The sequence below is a fragment of the Xenopus laevis genome, chromosome 2S, assembly GCF_017654675.1.
Source record: "Xenopus laevis strain J_2021 chromosome 2S, Xenopus_laevis_v10.1, whole genome shotgun sequence".
NCBI lineage: Eukaryota > Metazoa > Chordata > Amphibia > Anura > Pipidae > Xenopus > Xenopus laevis.
Genome location: NC_054374.1, coordinates 14113293 through 14131277, shown reverse-complemented (window position 1 = coordinate 14131277; position 17985 = coordinate 14113293). Strand labels below are relative to the sequence as shown.

General features: G+C 38.5%; 1 protein-coding gene and 1 long non-coding RNA gene across 2 annotated transcripts in view; one reads left to right on the top strand and one right to left on the bottom strand.

Moving 5' to 3' along the window:
• Nucleotides 1–245: 245 nt before the first annotated feature.
• The window catches only part of arl13b.S (ADP ribosylation factor like GTPase 13B S homeolog), a 38077-nt gene continuing 20337 nt past the window's right edge, over nt 246–17985 (bottom strand). The window contains exon 8 of the mRNA XM_041583288.1: nt 246–837. Within this exon, the coding sequence (XP_041439222.1) occupies nt 645–837 (193 nt within the window). The 3' untranslated portion in view covers nt 246–644. The remainder of the gene's footprint in view (nt 838–17985) is intronic.
• LOC108709209 lies at nt 9133–17967 on the top strand. Its single transcript, XR_001934591.2, has 2 exons — nt 9133–9519; nt 17829–17967. It is a non-coding gene; the product is annotated as an uncharacterized LOC108709209 (long non-coding RNA).

Here is a 17985-nt window from a genome sequence, read left to right as displayed (position 1 = left end):
TTATTTCAGTATAATGAAGCTTATATTAAATTTCCATTTTTGCGATTGTTCCCCTTTAAATCTACCAGGAAGCTGCTATCTGGTTACTTTCCCATTGTTCTGTTGTTAGGCTGCTGGGGGGAAGGTGATGTCACTCCAACTTGCAGTACAGCAGTAAAGAGTGACCAAGGTTTATCAGAGCACAAGTCACATGACTGGGGGCTGCTGGGAAACAAACAGTATGTCTAGCCCCATGTCAGATTTCAAAATTAAATATAAAAAAATCTGTTTGCTCTTTTGAGAAACAGATTTCAGTGAAGAATTCTGCAAGAGCAGCACTGTGCATTTTGGAGGAAAAAACATGTATTCCCACGATAGTATCCCTTTATCACCCTTTGTTTGGGAATGAGTGAAAGTGTGAATATATCCATAAGGTGTAGTGTATATAGGAGTATATGATACCACTAGTACACTATATTATTTTACCCATCTGCACAGAGAAAGCAGAATCCATTACCTGGGGTTGAACACTGCAGGATCGCTATGGATTTGTCCCCTGGAGCAGCACAAATATCCCCTACGTTCTCTCCATTCCTCACGTCGCGGCCCAGGACTGGCAGAAGTGAAGCGGTATTTAGCACATAATACTCTTTTAGTTTTCCAGTTCAATGCCGCTGAGAAGGAAATTTGCCAGCCTTTCCATTAATGAAACACTTTAATGTTTGTGGACAGAAGATTTCTTGAAACAGCGGGTGATAGCCTTTCATGTGCAGTTGCCTCTCCAGTGCCCAAGGGGATGTGAAATTGTTCAGCAGGACAGCAAACTGCCAGCAGCATTCAGGGCTTCTGAGCACTTCCCTACAGAGAACATATAATCATTTATCTTTATTTTTCCAGGCTCTCGCTTTACACAAAATCATTTTTGGCCTTCACACCTCTTAGGTTAAGGATAACTTTATACAGTTCAGCGACAGAAACATAACAGGTCGACATTTATTCAATTCACACATTTTAAACATTAGCAAACCAAAATTCAGGTATATTTGTTATTTACATTTAGTCCCTTCATTGTGTGTTTTGTGGACAACTTTTTTAACTTATATTTTATTGTACATTCAGCAAAAAAACAATATGACAAACATTTAAATTGTTCAGAGTATCCAAATTATTAAGGATGATATTCATTTGCATTAAAGGGGAAGTAAAGTCTAGAATAGAATAAGGCTAGAAATGCTGTATTTTGTATACTAAACATAAACATGAACTTACTGCACCACAAACCCAATCAAACAAATGATTTAGGCTTTCAAAGTTGGCAACAGGGGGTCACCATCTTGTAACTTTGTTAAACATCTTTGTAAGACCAAGACTGTGCACATGCTCAGTGTGGTCTGGGCTGCTAAGGGATCATCATAAATTATCAAAACAGCACAAGTCAAATAATATCTGCCAGAAGTGGGGATGGGCGAATTTGACCCATTTCGTTTCGCCAAAAGTTTGCCACTGGCGAAATGTCGCAGACGCCCATTTAAGTCTATGGGCTTCAAAATAAATGTTGCGCTGCGAAATTTTTTTGCCGCACATCTTTTTTTTTTACGCACGCAGCCATACAAGTCTATGGGCATCATTTTTTCGACGAAACGAGGCGAAAAAATTCGCCCATCCCTAGCCAGAAGCTGATACAGTTAGGGGCCGATTCACTAACTTCGAGTGAAGGATTCGAAGTTAAAAAACTTTTTTTTGGGCTACTTCGACCATCGAATGGGCTACTTCGACCTTCGACTACGACTTTGAATCGAAGGATTCGAAGTAAAAATCGTTTGACCATTCGATAGTCGAAGTACTGTCTCTTTAAAAAAAACTTCGACCCCCTAGTTCGGCATCTAAAAGCTACCGAAGTCAATGTTAGCCTATGGGGAAGGTCCCCATAGGCTTGGCTAACTTTTTTTGATTGAAGGATATTCCTTCGATTGTTGGATTAAAATCCTTCGAATCGTTCGAAGGATTTTATCGTTCGATCGAAGGAATAATCCTTCGATCGTTCGATCGTACTATCTGCCCTAAATCCTTCGACTTCGATATTCGAAGTCGAAGGATTTTAGTTCCTGGTCGAATATCGAGGGTTAATTAACCCTCGATATTCAACCCTTAGTGAATCGGCCCCTAAGACTTGATAAGAAGAATTAATAATCAGAATATACAGACTGCACTGGTTCCTGTGTTGTCATGTAATCTAATGTGGATTTTATAGTTTTTGTATTGTTTAATACAAACTTTCTCCAACTCTGCAGAACCAGTGGTTGTTGCAAAACCTGCAGCTGGAGTTGGAAACAGTAAAGGGGATGTAAAGGCAAAAATAAAACCCAATACAAATCTCTACACAGTCGCCGACTGCTCTACAGGGAAACAAACAAAGCTGCTTGAGTTCTGCATGGCTGGGAAGTAAGGTGGGTGCTCCCCCTACTGTTCATAAGTATGATTGTTTCCCTGCAGAGCAGTTAGGGACCATCCGACTATTCCTATCCACAGCAGTAAATGAAGGGAGAATTTCACTGCATACAGTCAGCTTTCTTTTAAAAACGGTACACATTTTTGAGTTTTTTTGAACTCCCATAACTTCGAAATTCGAATTACAAAGACCAATTGAAATTTATCAAAAAATCTAAGGTTTTTTTGGCCGAATAGGTCTGTTTTCGATCTAAATTGAATCATACGAACCAAGGTTTTTCCAAAAAAAGAAACTTTGATTTTTCAAAGTCCACCAATTGACCCCAAATAGGTGGTCCCCCATAGGCTAAAACAGCAGGTTTTAGATGGAGAATGGTCGAAATCGAATTTTTAAAGAGACAGTACATGATAAATTTCAATATTCTAATTTTTTTCAAATTTGAATCGAACTTGGACTATTCCCTAGTCAAATTACAAAAAAAATAAGCTCGAATTTTCACTTCGACCTTTGAAAAATCTGCCCCTAAGTATCTTTTAAGGTGTACATCTAGTTCTCTTGCCTTCTGTCTGAAAGTCGGCCCATTTGGTGTCCTGCGTTTTTTGATTGCAAGAAAAGCTGCATAGATTGGTACCAGGCAGTGCAGTGATATGTAGGGAGGTCTATGTAGGGTAGAGGGGTAGGGTGTTTTTCATTAAGGGTTTGTTTCTCCTTTAAAGTGTTCAGCAAGGCCATGAGATACTTTCGCAGCCTCCGCATATTCTAGACCAGTGGTTCCCAAACATTCAAAATTTTTTCCTACTGAATGGCATTATGAGCAGCAATTAATATGACTTTATGAAGGATATCAGACAAATTTGATTGCTTTTTATGATGAGGTAAGTAAGATGCTGGAGCAGTAGATGTGATGTATTTGGATTTTGCCAAAGCCTTTGATACCGTGCCCCACAAATGACTGCTTTCTAAACTAAGGTCTGTTGGGCTTAATGAAGTCATTTGCACATGGATAGAAAACTGGCTACAGGATCGGGTACAGAGGGTGGTTGTTAATGGGACATTCTCTACTTGGAGTAAGGTTCTTAGTGGGGTCCCTCAGGGCTCAGTATTGGGTCCAATTTTATTTAAATTGTTCATTAATGACTTAGGGGAGGGTATTGTAAGTAATGTATCAGTGTTTGCAGATGACACAAAACTATCCAGGCCAATTAATTCCATCCAGGATGTGGCACTTGCAACACGATCTTGACAAACTGGCAATCTGGGCAGCTAAGTGGCAAATGAGATTCAATGTTGATAAATGTAAAGTCATGCACCTGGGATGTAAAAATATCCACTTACACCCTTAATGGGACTGCACTAGGCAAATCCATTATGGAAAAGGACCTTGGAGTCCATGTAGATGATAAACTTGGCTGTAGCAAGCAATGCCAGTCAGCAGCATCAAGGGCAAATAAGGTTTTGAGCTGTATTAAAAGGGGCAGAGAGTCATGGGAGGAGGGGGTCATTCTTCCACTGTATAGAGCACTGGTAAGGCCCCATCTAGAATATGCCGTACAATTTTGGTCTCCATCACTCAAACAGGACATTATTGTATTAGAGAAGGTCCAGAGAAGGGCAACTAAGCTGGTAAAAGCCAAATTGGGGATGTTCACGCTGGAGAAGAGGCTCTTAAGGGGTGATATGATAACTATGAATACATATATAAGGGGATCATATAATAATCTCACTAATGCTTTATTTACCAGTAGGTCTTTCCAGCTGACACAAGGTCACCCATTCCGATTAGAAGAAAAGAGGTTCCGCCTAAATATTGGGAAGGGGTTTGTTACAGTGAGAGCTGTGAAGGTGTGGAATTGTCTCCCTGAATCAGTGGTACAGGCTGATACATTAGATAGCTTTAAGAAGGGGTTGGATGGTGTTTAGCAAGTGAGGGAATACAGGGTTATGGGAGATAGCTCATAGTACAAGTTGATCCAGGGACTGGTCCCATTGCCATTTTGGAGTCAGGAAGGAATTTTTTTTCCCCCTCTGAGGCAAATTGGAGAGACCTCAGGTGGGTTTTTTGCCTTCCTCTGGATCAACTGGCAGTTAGGCAGGTTAAAAAAAGTCAAAAGGTTGAACTTGATGGACATGTGTCTTTTTTCAACCTAACTTACTATGTGAGGCCTGGAGCAGCAACAAGGAATGCACATATTTGCCCTCATAGAACTAAAAACCCCATCTTGGCAATCATTGTGATTTTGGGGGAAATGTATTTCTTTAGATATATGTAAACTTTAGGGAATGTAACTGTCTACAATGACAAGCACTGTGCTGCAATCTATTGCCCATCTTCTTGATATCCAGCACTGGGCATATACTGGGCATACACATCCTACAGTGCAGTGTGTGACAGCGACAACAATCTTGAAAAGAAATAGGATAACGGACCATTAATAACTTATTTAAAAGTCCACTTCCTGGAGAAAAATAGGTATTGTTTACTCAACTGAGATTTATTAATGGAAGAAAAATAGTAAAAACCCCTTCTCTCCACCGCTTATTGCAATATTAGTGTTGCTCACTGATCAACTGCTAGAAAGCAACTATTAATCCATTCCCAAATTACCATGTACTAATAAAAACAGTTCATTACCAATTAGTCAGAACCTTGATAATTACAAAAAGTGCTTGTGCTTAATTAATGTGAGTTGTCTTAAAAGTGCAACGTGCCAATTAATAAACTGAACTTAGTTCAAATTCATCAATCACAATTTAATACATTAATTACAATATAGTACATTCAGAATTAATTACAAAAAGTTATTTCCAAAAGTGCTAGTGCTAGTGCAATCACCAATTTGCCAGTGATTTATAAAAAAAAAAAAAATGAACTTATTAGATAAATACATTTTTTTTTTTTTTTTAAATGTTTTCATTACCTGCATTTAAGAAATAAAGTCGGAAGATGAAGACTATAGAGGTGGAGAAGTCCCAAGGACTGTGGTCTCAAAATTACCTTTCTATCTCAAAGATGACCTACAAAACCACAAATCACCCAGTGCCATATAGTAAAACGAGTTTTGGAGAGTTAAATGCGGTATAGCAAAAGGCTTGTAGGTTGGCTATCCAACAAACTGTTAAAAACAACAAAATAGGAATCAATTCCGTTTTCTAAAGTGCTGAGAGTTTAGCCAACATGTGTTTCGCCTGGGCTTTGTCAAGGCAAAACTAGATTTGCTTCCCGTTTTAATTCTCGTTTCTAGCAAGTCTAGCGAGATTGGCCAGCGTCATTGCGCCAGCATTAATACGTCAGCGAATTAGTGCTGGCGTAATCACGTTGAATGCCAGTCCGCGCCTAATAGCTACGGATCAGCGTGCAGTACAATTCTATGTAATCATTTTAGGTAAAAATGGCAAGTGCTGCATGTAGTTTAAAGGGGAAATAGAATGTTGAGCCCTTGTGTTGTACAAGGGTAACAAATCTCATAAAATAATAAGAATTGTCACATTTAAACATACAGAAATTATTATTGAAGCGTATTGCTGTATATAAAAATAGTCTATGGAATGTATATAGTGAATAAAGTAAAATATAAGGATATTATAAGTTACAGAGGAGTTTCATGACCATATAAAAGCATGAGGCCAAAGGCCGAGTGTTTTTATACAGGTCATGGAACTCCGAGGTAACTTCTAATATCCTCATATTTTGCAACTGGGGGTACGTTATTTATTATAATACACAAATTTAAGTGAGTCTTGTGACAGAAATGACATCAGAACTCACCGTTTATAACTGATGACATCAGAACTCACCGTTTATAAGGATATAATTTACAGGATATTCATGGCATTTGTGTATTATATATATATATATATATACAATGGTACATGTATATGTAGCTGGAAAATTCTGATGTTATGGTGAGCAACACTAATATTGGAATAAGCGGTGGAGAGAAGGGGTTTTTTACTATTTTTCTTCAATTAATAAAGCGACAAAAAAATCTGTCCCATGCCTCGTAGAAAAATGATTATTTATGCTATTGTTATTAATAGGAACAAAGGGATTAATGGAGCTGCAGAGGTTAAAGAACCAGTTTAGCAGAGTATAAAATACAGAAACAGACTAAAGTTGATGTGTGATGGGTGATTGAGTGCTTGGAATAGAGAATGAACAGACAGCAGGTGTGCAAGTGTGACGCTGAGGGTGCAGAACAATCCCTGTTATTGTTAAATCAGATGTATGCAAACAATCTGCGGCTCATGAAATCAATTCCGGGGAATAAAAGCCATTGCAGTCCGGCAAAGCAAGATTTTATTCCTTCAATTGGGTTTCTTTATAAGAGTGAATAAGGAAATGATAACGTTATTTAGTGATACGGAAAGAACACTGAATACCGACAGGCAAATACAAAAATGAATAAGCAGAATACTCACCCAGGGACCCCAGAAATATTAGCATGGGCTGTGCTTATACACAATGGACTTGGCAGCAAAGGAAAAAGGCTCCCAATTACTCACCCCCAGCTCCATGTATTCCATTGACTAAAACATTATTAAAAGGAAAGACAATTTTAAAGCAACTTTTTGGACATTATAGATAGGACTATGCTCTTTGTTTTTATTAATTTTTTTTTAATTATTTGCCTATTGTTTTCCTAACTGCCAAATTAAGAGGATGTTCACAAAATGCATCGTTTTCAAACAGTATAAACATCTAAAAAGTCCAAACTGAGGCCAGCTACAAATTGACTTCTATGGGACCTCGACAGGTTTTACTTGGCACGGTTTTTGTATTAGTGCTTTTATAAATCTCGAATTTGTAGAGTTTTAGAGATATACAAAAAAAATTAAATTTTTTAGATATAAAATACAATTTAAGTTACTTTGTTACAACTTTGGAGGAAGACAAAATTGTGACCATGTTTTATGCTTGTTGCTGATGTCTTGAGATGTTGCTTCAGAATGTATAACCCTCCTACATCATGCTGCCCTCTATGTTTTGAAGTGTATCAGTCCCCCACAAAATGCTGCTCCCACCCCAATACTTTACAGGTGGGAAGATGTTCTACTACTTAAAAGCCTCACCTTAATTTGTCCATATACAGCAATGCTTTGTATGGCCCAACAGTTCTGTTTTTGTTTTGTCTCCCTAACAAGACCTCTGTCCTGCTGATCACCTGGTTATGCTGCGCTAGTAGTAGGGGCTTCTTCCTTGCACCAAAGTGGAGGTTGATTTTTTTTGTTTGGGTAGGCTAAATCTAATGTTACACCAACAGTTTCTTCACCTGTGATTTTCCACTGGCAGGGAAACAGCTGATTAAGCCCCATATCATAAGCATTGGCAAAAGTTGTAATTCCCATGTCTGAGTACACAGAGAGAATTTCTGTCTAAAAATGCACTACAATCTGAAATCTGTCCCATACATGGGCTGACTTAAGAGCTGCTAACTGATGGGCCCACATGTTGCATGGTTAAAGGAGAAGGAAAGGCTAAAATTAAGTAAGCTTTATCAGAAAAGTCTATATAAATACACCAGTAAACCCTCAAAGTAATTCTGCTCTGAGTCCCCTGTGAAAAGAAACGCAGCATTTCTTTCCTTTTATTGTGTACTCATGGGCTTCTGTATCAGACTTCCTGTTTACAGCTTAAACCTCCAGGGCTTGAGCATGCTCAGTTTGCTCCACTCCTCCTCCCCTCCCTGCTGTAATCTGATCTCAGAGTGAGCAGAGAGACTCAGGCAGGAAGTGATGTCACACCAAGCCAATATGGCAGCTGATATCCGAAACAAACAGAGAGCTTCTAGAGCTGTTTACTCAGGTATGGTAAAACATTCTGCAGAATAAATATAGTGTTATAGCTTGCACTACTGTGTCTAATCTATTGGCAATAAACTGCTTTGTTAGCTTTCCTTCTCCTTTAAGTACAAAGTAGTTTTTCACTTTACATGGACAAAGTCTAGACTATTTAAAAAATAATATGCATAGCACTCTTTTATTATCAAAATTATAGAAAAAGTTCAGTTCATCCACATTACTGGAAATCAGGGCTAATGATTGGGTTGTTTAACATTAAACAACATTTACTGGTCTACTTTCACATAAAACACAAGGAATATGTTAACTGTCATTTATATAGTATAATTCAGATATATTTTGGTCCCCTTGCAAAAAACAGTAGCTGCCTTTTTACTGCAGTTTCAAAGCAATACAATAAAACAGTTGAGAAAAAACGTGCATTCAACCATCAACACAACATTTATGTGAAAGTAACCAAACTGATCTGTTAGTTGATCCAGAGGAAGGTGAATTGAATTAATACAATAGTTGCTAAAATTCTGATAAGAAATGTATCAACTAAATGTAGCAAAAACAAAAAACAGTTCAGAATCTTCTCCTGGATCACTGAACTGAACTGCCAGACTGAGACACTAGAGACACTTACATTAAACTTTAAACTTACATTTTGGGAAAATTGTAAACAAATAAAAGATGCAAAGTAATTGAAAAAAGTCTGTTTTTGGTGAACAATCTGAAAACAACTGAACTGATAAAAAGTGTTTGTAAGGTGAACAACCAAATAATCACCAATATCCAATCACGGTGGTTCCATTGTACTATTCAGGTAGGTGTTAACTGAAACTCACACAGGTGTGAAATTGAGGTCACAATGCTTCCATAACAACTGTATCACACCTGGTGAACAATCTGAAAACAACTGAACTGAAAAAAGTGTTTGGAAGGTGAACAACCAAACAATCACCAATATCCAATCACGGTGGTTCCATTGTACTATTCAGGTGGGTGTTAACTGAAACTCACACAGGTGTGAAATTGAGGTCACAATGCTTCCATAACAACTGTATCACACCTCCCCAAGCCTTAATGATCGCTGCAGAGATGGCGGACTCTATTTATGGCTGATGTTGATAATGTGGTAGTGAATGCCTTCCTTCACTAGTTGCAGTCAGAAGATTTTTTTATTTGAATACAATTGTCTGTACAGATGATCTTGGGACCTTCATTCTTCTGCAAATTGTTCCTAAGAATGAACCAGACTTCAAAAGAAGACCCCCCCAAACTGTTGAGCAGCTGAAATCTTATATAAGGTAAGAATGAGACATTTAAATGGGAACTATTGTGAAAATTAAATTTTAAAATAAGCTTCAGCATACTGACATAAGAGGTTTTCTAAATACAATCAATAAAATATTCGGCAGCGTTTCTGAAATAATCAAGTTTCACATAAAGCTGAACCCCTTTAAAAATGCTTATTATACAGTGCAACAAATATTAGGTAATTAGCTGTTGGGGATGCCAGGAGCAAGAGTTTGTCAGTAACACTTCAAAAGCGAATCCACTGTTTATTATCACAGTAGTCATTTGCATGGTACAGGCTTAACTCCATGTTTTGCTATGGAAAAGTTTATACTTTATTATTAGGGCCTCGAGGCAACTTCGGAAAACTTAGAGCTCCGAGTGCCATCTCGCTGGCGATTTAGATTCTAGCCGACGGGGAGGCAGTTCGGGGAGGTTAGTCGCCAAAGAAAAGGTGACTTGTCGCCGGGTGACTAAATCTCCCCGAATCTTCTCGTCTGTCTCTGCCCTAAATGGTAAGGTTATGTGGATGCTCAGGCTAAAACTGTTTCTGCCTTGACTGGACATTAATATTTAAAGCAATGCAGTATTTCTGGCATATGCAAATGCCTTATTAGCCTCTAATGAAATGCAAAGCTCAAGGGCTCACTAGTCCTGTATGTAAAGGAATGGCAGTTCTACCTGTGGACTTACTACAGCGTTTTCAAAACACAACAAGGACTAGAAAATGTGTTTTATACAAAGTAGTATCAACGGTCCTGCAGTCTCAGCACTCCAACGCAAAGGCTACATCTGGGACATTTTATAATAGCATAAAAAAACAGAAAAAAATCCCTCAGTTAATGCTACATTTTGCTACAGTTTATAATAATGGGGAATTTTAAAGGAATTAAATTGATGCACACAGGTCTCACTTCTAGGGATCCAGGCTTCACAACACAATAGATCCCAGAGTGGCCATGTGCATGCAAAAGAAAGGAGGTGTAGCCAATGAAATTGCAGGTCACATTTCCATTAAATGGGTATATTATTAATTAGAATAGCTATAACAGGAGCCTAAAGTATATAGAGCCAATGGCCAATTTTATTAAAGCGATGCAGTGATAAATATGACAATACCGCCATCACTTTTTAATCCTTTTAAATTAAATCCTGTTACACCAGTGCAGTTACCAGCACCAGCCAATCAGATCTTAATTACAGGTATGGGATCAGTTATCCGGAAACCCATTATCCAGAAAGCTCAGAATTACAGAAAGGCTGTCTCCCACAGACTCAATTTTATCCAAATAATCCAAAATTTTAAAAAGAATTACCTTTTTCTCTGTAATAATAATAAAACAGTCTTTTTTTCCAACAATGGGACTTTACAGTGGCTTCTTGTAGATAACTTGGCTTCACATAGGCATCTTCTAATTGTAACAGTATCACAGGTAACTTTACACCTTATTTGATCTTGCTGGAGCTGATCATTGGCCGAGTCTTCACCATTTTGGCTATTCTTCTATCCAGTCCAATGGCAAAGGGGTCGGGTTTCTGGAAAAAAGTCCCATATTCCTTGGCTGTGTGGACAGTCCGGCTGGGTACCCAACAAAGGTGTGGGCTTGATACTTCCACCGACCCTTGAGGTTCTTCCAGTTTTTAATTTTTTTGGGGAACATTCAGCATGGAGTGATGTCACTTCCGGTCAAATGCAACATCACTTCCGGCTTTGCATCTCCCCCTGTTCGGAAGCTTAGTTGGCCTATTGTGGGTCAAGAAGTGGGAACATGCAGGTCAAATTGTGGGTTTGGGTTTCAGGTACGGGTTCCAAAAATGGACCCGTGCAGGACTCTACTCTACATTGAGTGCAGAATGTACATTTAAAGGGAAATAAACTATAACATAAATCTCACTACACAATGCAAATCGTCAATGCATTTATTGAAGGTATTACTTGGATTCATATTATGTTAAAAATAGAGATACTTGTCAGTTATCCCAGCCCAAATTGTTAATAATACCGACTACCTTGATTAACATAGGCAATTGTACTATTAGGACTTTAGGAGGGGAGTGGAGGGTTGCATATTGTGATCAGCAAAGACCCCAATATTTGGTCCAGTTTACCATTTTGTTTTTTCAATCCATGACTTCTCTACTTCCAGAGTAAAATGTTGTATCTGCTGCGAGAGCCAATCAGAACTGGTGCGAAACTTGCACCCCACCAACAAAGCACATGGGGAACCAAACAAGTGCACTATAGGCATTGTCAAATGTATCCATTGTTATGCTAGTTAGTTTATACAAAACTATTTATTTGTGGCCACAGAGGCAGAACTGGTCTGGGATAGTAAACAAATACCAGAATATATATAATTATTTACAGTTGTTTTTTTCCAGAACTATCAGACCAAGCTGGAATGAGATGGGCAATACATCAATGCAAACAAAACATTTGCCATTGATATATACAGAGTAAGATCATCACGCACACCATAAGGTCACGTCTGTACAGTGTTTGAAGCTTTACTGAGTCGCATTAGAAAATGAATATGAAAACTGTACTAATACTGATTTCTCAACAAATCATCTGCAAGCAAAACCTTCAAATAGAAATAGTTGAAGGGGCTACATATGGAGGCACATTTGAAGTTTGAATTTTGAATTCATGTGAGTTTTTTTAAACTACCTTAAATTCGATTAACTTCGTAATTCGACTTGGCCAAATATATTAATTATATTATATATTAAAACTCAAACGAAACTTAAACGACCCAAAAACTCGAATCGAATTCGATCAAACAGAATCCGAGTTTTTTCCCCCAAAAAAACCCCAAGAATGTCAGGAAAGCTGCAAACTAATCCACTATTTTAATAGGTGTGGGCAGGGGAAAATTTTTTTTTACTTCCTTGTTTTGTGAAAGTCACTGGATTTAAATCTCCACCCCTAATTTGCATATGAAAATTAGGATTCGGTTCGGCTGGGCAGAAGGATTCGGCCGAATCCGAAGCTTGCTGAAAAAATACAAATCCTGGCCGAATCACAAACCGAATCCTGGATTCGGTGCATCCCTACTGCAAACTTCTCCAAATTGATCCCTGGACCTCTGCAATGGACTTCAACTGTAATTCGCAGGTTTTAGGAGGCGGATAGTTGAATTCTTAAAGGGCCAGAGTATGATAAATCTCAGAAAATCACATGTTAATTTTTTAAAAAACTTGAATCGGGTTTGGATAATTCCCTCGTCGAATTTGACAGTTTTGACTCTCTACTTAACAGCAGGCATAAGCAGATTCCTAGGCACCCTGCGCATTCAGAAATAATGTACAAGCTACTGTAGGTGACACCCACTTGCCTGTTCTGTTTGCACCACAGTATAAAGATAGAGGTGTAAGGAGCAATTGGTTGCACCTGTGAGCACCACATGAAATTTCAAAGGATGCACAGTGCAAACTACAGAAAACCTGCCTCCCCAATTTATAAACTAACTCAGTGAATTCCAGCTGCCCCTTGTGGTTCAATAATAAAAGGTCAACCACAACAATCCCCCTTCTAGATTGTAAAGTGTTTTAATGTAATAAAAATATTATGTAGTGTTGTGCTGCACTGGTAAAACTGATGTATTTGCTTCAGAAACACTACTATAGTTTATATAAACAAGCTGCTGTGTACCAATGGTGGAAATTGAAAAGACTATATGGCACAAGAAAAATAGTGAATAACAGATAACACCATTATGTTCTACAGAGCTTATCTGCTATCTGCTGTGTAACCTGTACCTTTTCTACTTTGAATGGCTGCCCCATGGCTACACAGCAGCTTGTTTATATAAACTATAGTAGTACTTATCTGTTATCTACTGTGTATCCTGTGCTTGAATGGCTGCCCCCATGGCTACACAGCAGCTTGTTTACATAAACTATAGTAGTACTTATCTGTTATCTACTGTGTATCCTGTGCTTGAATGGCTGCCCCCATGGCTACACAGCAGCTTGTTTATATAAACTATAGTAGTACTTATCTGTTATCTACTGTGTATCCTGTGCTTGAATGGCTGCCCCCATGGCTACACAGCAGCTTGTTTATATAAACTATAGTAGTACTTATCTGTTATCTACTGTGTATCCTGTGCTTGAATGGCTGCCCCCATGGCTACACAGCAGCTTGTTTGTATAAACTATAGTAGTACTTATCTGTTATCTACTGTGTATCCTGTGCTTGAATGGCTGCCCCCATGGCTACACAGCAGCTTGTTTATAGAAACTATAGTAGTACTTATCTGTTATTTACTGTTTATCCTGTGCTTGAATGGCTGCCCCCATGGCTACACAGCAGCTTGTTTATAGAAACTATAGTAGTGTTTCTGAAGGAAACACAGCATTTTTACCAGTACAGGGCAACACTGCATTATATTTTTAATACGTTAAAACACTTTAATTTTTTGATGTTACTGTTCCTAAGGAATATTAAAGCCAGCAAACAGACTATCACCCCAAAGTTCAGAGTTCCTCCAAAAAGTAGACACCAATCTACAAATCTGGGAATATTACGATGCGCTTCTGTACAGCTTTGTCATCAGAAGTTAAAAGCTGCAAACTTTTCTTATTTGCCATTTTTTCTGGTTGGTGTAGTAGGCAAGTTATTGTTGTCAGTTGACCCCCGACAATGCTTTCCTATGACCTGTGTTGATCACTCCTTGGTCATGTAAATTGTCACATCAGAGTAAAATTAGGGGAGATATGAATTTAAAGCAAGACAGAGAAACTGACCCCTCTACACCATGTGGGACATTGCAGCATATTTACAGTGTGCCTAGTGCTGGCTCAACCTCTGAGTTGCTAACTGCATTCTTGCTGCATTTAATATAAGCCTTGAGTAAAGTTCCCAACCGAGTACTAGTGCAGAGTAATTTTGCCTGTGAATAAAAGACTAAAGGCTGTACAGAACTGTGCCAGGCCACTGTTGTTCATTTCCCTTTAGGGCAGGACTCCACGGACGATTCCTGCGCGATCCGGCGTGATGCGCAAAAATGCAGATGTCACGCTGCGTCTGCATCAGACAGTCGTGTCGCATCAACACTGCAGCACAATCTGACAATAGCATTAATTACTTATTTCCGTCGCATTTGACATGGACGCCTGCGTTTTTACACAGCGCGTCGGATTGCGCAGGAATCGTCCGTGAAGTCCTGCCCTAAGACTGCAAATGCTAAAGAAGGGGGTTCACAGAAAGGGTAGAATTACACTGGTGATTTTCGGGGGCGTGTCCATCTGTTCTGACGGGAGGAAGCGCAGGCGTTACATCAGATGTGCCAAATCTAATGTAAGTAATACAAATATCGCACGTACAAGCTGATTGCATCCGACACGACTGTCGAATGAAGACGCAACATGCAGCATTCGTATCCAACAGTCGGATCAGCTTATATGTGCAAACAGTATGAAGTAATACTTTTGTTTTGAAGTCGCCTTAGGGGGGTTATTTATCAAAATCTGAAAAAATCTCATTCTTTTCTGAAATTTACTCCGACCAAATCCGCACAGGTTATTTCCCATTATTTATCAATACATTTTCCCGAAAAATTCCAGTGTGGGAAAAAACTTTAAACAATCGTGAAAATCGTATGAAAATTTGAATCATAAGAACTTTTCGGTCGCAAACTCCGACTTTTTTCGGATTTTTGCCCGAAAACTACAAAAACTTCGGATTATTGCACGAAACCCAGAGAAGATCAGGATATCTTCGGGGCTTTTCACAGTGACTTATATACAACCTCTGCAGGTCTAAAATGTTGGATTTTTGTATTTGAACTTTTTCCATCCTTGGTTTATAATAAATCCTGACAAATTAAGCTTTTTTTTTTTACAAAAAATTTGGATTTTATAGTATAAAAAAAAAACTAGAATTTTTCGAGTTTTTGCCATTCGGACTTTAATAAAATAACCCCCCTTAGGTGGTTATTTATCAAAGTCCAAAATTATCTCAATATTTTCTGCTACAAATTCCGCTCAAATCCACGCTGGTTTTTTATGCTTATTTATTATTACATTTTCCCAAAAATTTGCTTTGCAGAAAAAAAAATCAGGTTTTCACAATTTTTTCCGATTTTTCATCCAAAAACTCAGATTTCTTTTGCTTTTTGCTCGTAAACTTCGGGGTATTACACAAAGTACAGCGCACATCAAAAAATCATCGGGACTTCTCCAATTGACTTATATGCAACCTCAACAGGTCTGAGATGCCGGATTTTCAGATTCAGACTTTTCCATCCTCGGGGTTTAATAAATTCTAAAAAATTTGTGATTTTTTAAAAGGCCGATTTTATTAAAAAATAAAATAAAAAAATTCGTGATTTTTGCATTCGGAGTTTAGTAAATAACCCCCTTAGTGTTTGGACTTATATCAGATACCACCTAGGTGCATTTGTCCTACAGTAGATCTCTCCCAATCAGGAAAACCACAGCTTACAACTCTGATATGAAACAGAACATAGTTACATAGTTAAATTGGGTTGAAAAAAGACAAAGTTCATCAAGTTCAACCCCTCCAAATGAAAACCCAGCATCCATACATACACCCCTCCCTACTTTCACATAAATTCTATATACCCATATCTATACTAACTATAGAGTTTAGTATCACAATAGCCTTTGATATTATGTCTGTCCAAAAAATCATCCAAGTTCCTCTTATAGTCATTAACTGAATCAGCATCACAACATCACCCGGCAGTGCATTCCCCAACCTCACTGTCCTGACTGTGAAGAACCCCCTACGTTGCTTCAAATGAAAGTTCTTTTCTTCTAGTCTAAAGGGGAGGCCTCTGGTACGGTGATCCACTTTATGGGTAAAAAGGTCCCCTGCCATTTGTCTATAATGTCCTCTAATGTACTTGTAAAGTGTAATCATGTCCCCTCGCAAGCGCCTTTTTTCCAGAGAAAACAACCCCAACCTTGACAGTCTACCCTCATAATTTAAGGGGCAGATTCACTAAGGGTCGAATTTCGAAGTTAAAAATACTTCGAAATTCGACCCTCGAATTGAAATCCTTCGACTTCGAATATCGAAGTCGAAGGATTTAGCGCTAATCCTGCGATCGATCGATCGAAGGATTTTTCGTTCGATCGAACGATTAAATCCTTCGAATCGAACGATTCGAACGATTTTAATCCAACGATCGAAGGAAAATCCTTCGATCAAAAAAAGGTTAGCAAACCTATGGGGACCTTCCCCATAGGCTAACATTGACTTCGGTAGGTTTTATCTGCCGAAGTAGGGGGTCGAAGTTTTTTTTAAAGGGAAAGTACTTCGACTATCGAATGGTCGAACGATTTTTACTTCGAATCGTTCGATTTCGTTCGAATTCGAACGAATTTAACCAATTCGATGGTCGAAGTACCCAAAAAATACTTCGAAATTCGAATTTTTTTCATTCGAATCCTTCACTCGAAGTTAGTGAATCTGCCCCAAAGTCTTCCGTCCCTCTAACCAATTTAGTTGCACTTAGTCTCTGCACTCTCTCCAGCTCATTTATATCCCTCTTAAGGACTGGAGTCCAAAACTGAACTTACCAGGGACTTATAAAGAGGCAGAATTATGTTTTCATCCCTTGAGTTAATGCCCTTTTTTATGCAAGACAGAACTTTATTTGCTTTAGTAGCCACAGAATGACACTGCCCAGAATTAGACAACTTGTTATCTACAAAAACCCCTAGATCCTTCTCATTTAAGGAAACTCCCAACACACTGCCATTTAGTGTATAACTTGCATTTATATTATTTTTGCCAAAGTGCATAACCTGCATTTATCAACATTGAACCTCATTTTCCAGTTTGCTGCCCAGTTTCCCAATTTAGACAAATCCCTGTGCAAAGTGGCAGCATCCTGCATGGAACCTATAGTTCTGCACAATTTAGTATCATCTGCAAAAAATGAAACAGTACTTTCAATGCCCACCTCCAGGTCATTAATAAACAAGTTGAAAAGCAAGGGACCTAGTACAGAGCCCTGCGGTACTCCACTAACAACACTGGTCCAATTAGAAAATGTTCCATTTACCACCACTCTTTGTAGTCTATCTTTTAGCCAGTTCTGTATCCAGGTACAAATACTATGTTCCAGGCCAACATTCCTTAATTTAACCAGTAACCTTTTGTGTGGCACTGTATCAAATGCTTTAGCAAAGTCTAAGTAAATCACATCCACTGCCATCCCAGAATCAAGGTCTCTACTCTGTTTTTATTCATGGCTGTCACTGGCCAACCTGTACCAGAACCTGTTTAAATCCATCCTCTTCTTTTGAGTTCTGACTTATAAAAATGTGCTTCATCCAACAGCTGAGGAGTCAACCGTGAAACATTTAAGGCAGAAAAACCAACCTCAGAGGCTGGGACACTTGGGCAAGAGAAGAGAACTGTTCCACGGTTGAGTATTTCCTTTGTAAGAAAAAAATAAAATACTGCTTTCAAAGTTTAATTTGCCTTTGTGTTTTTT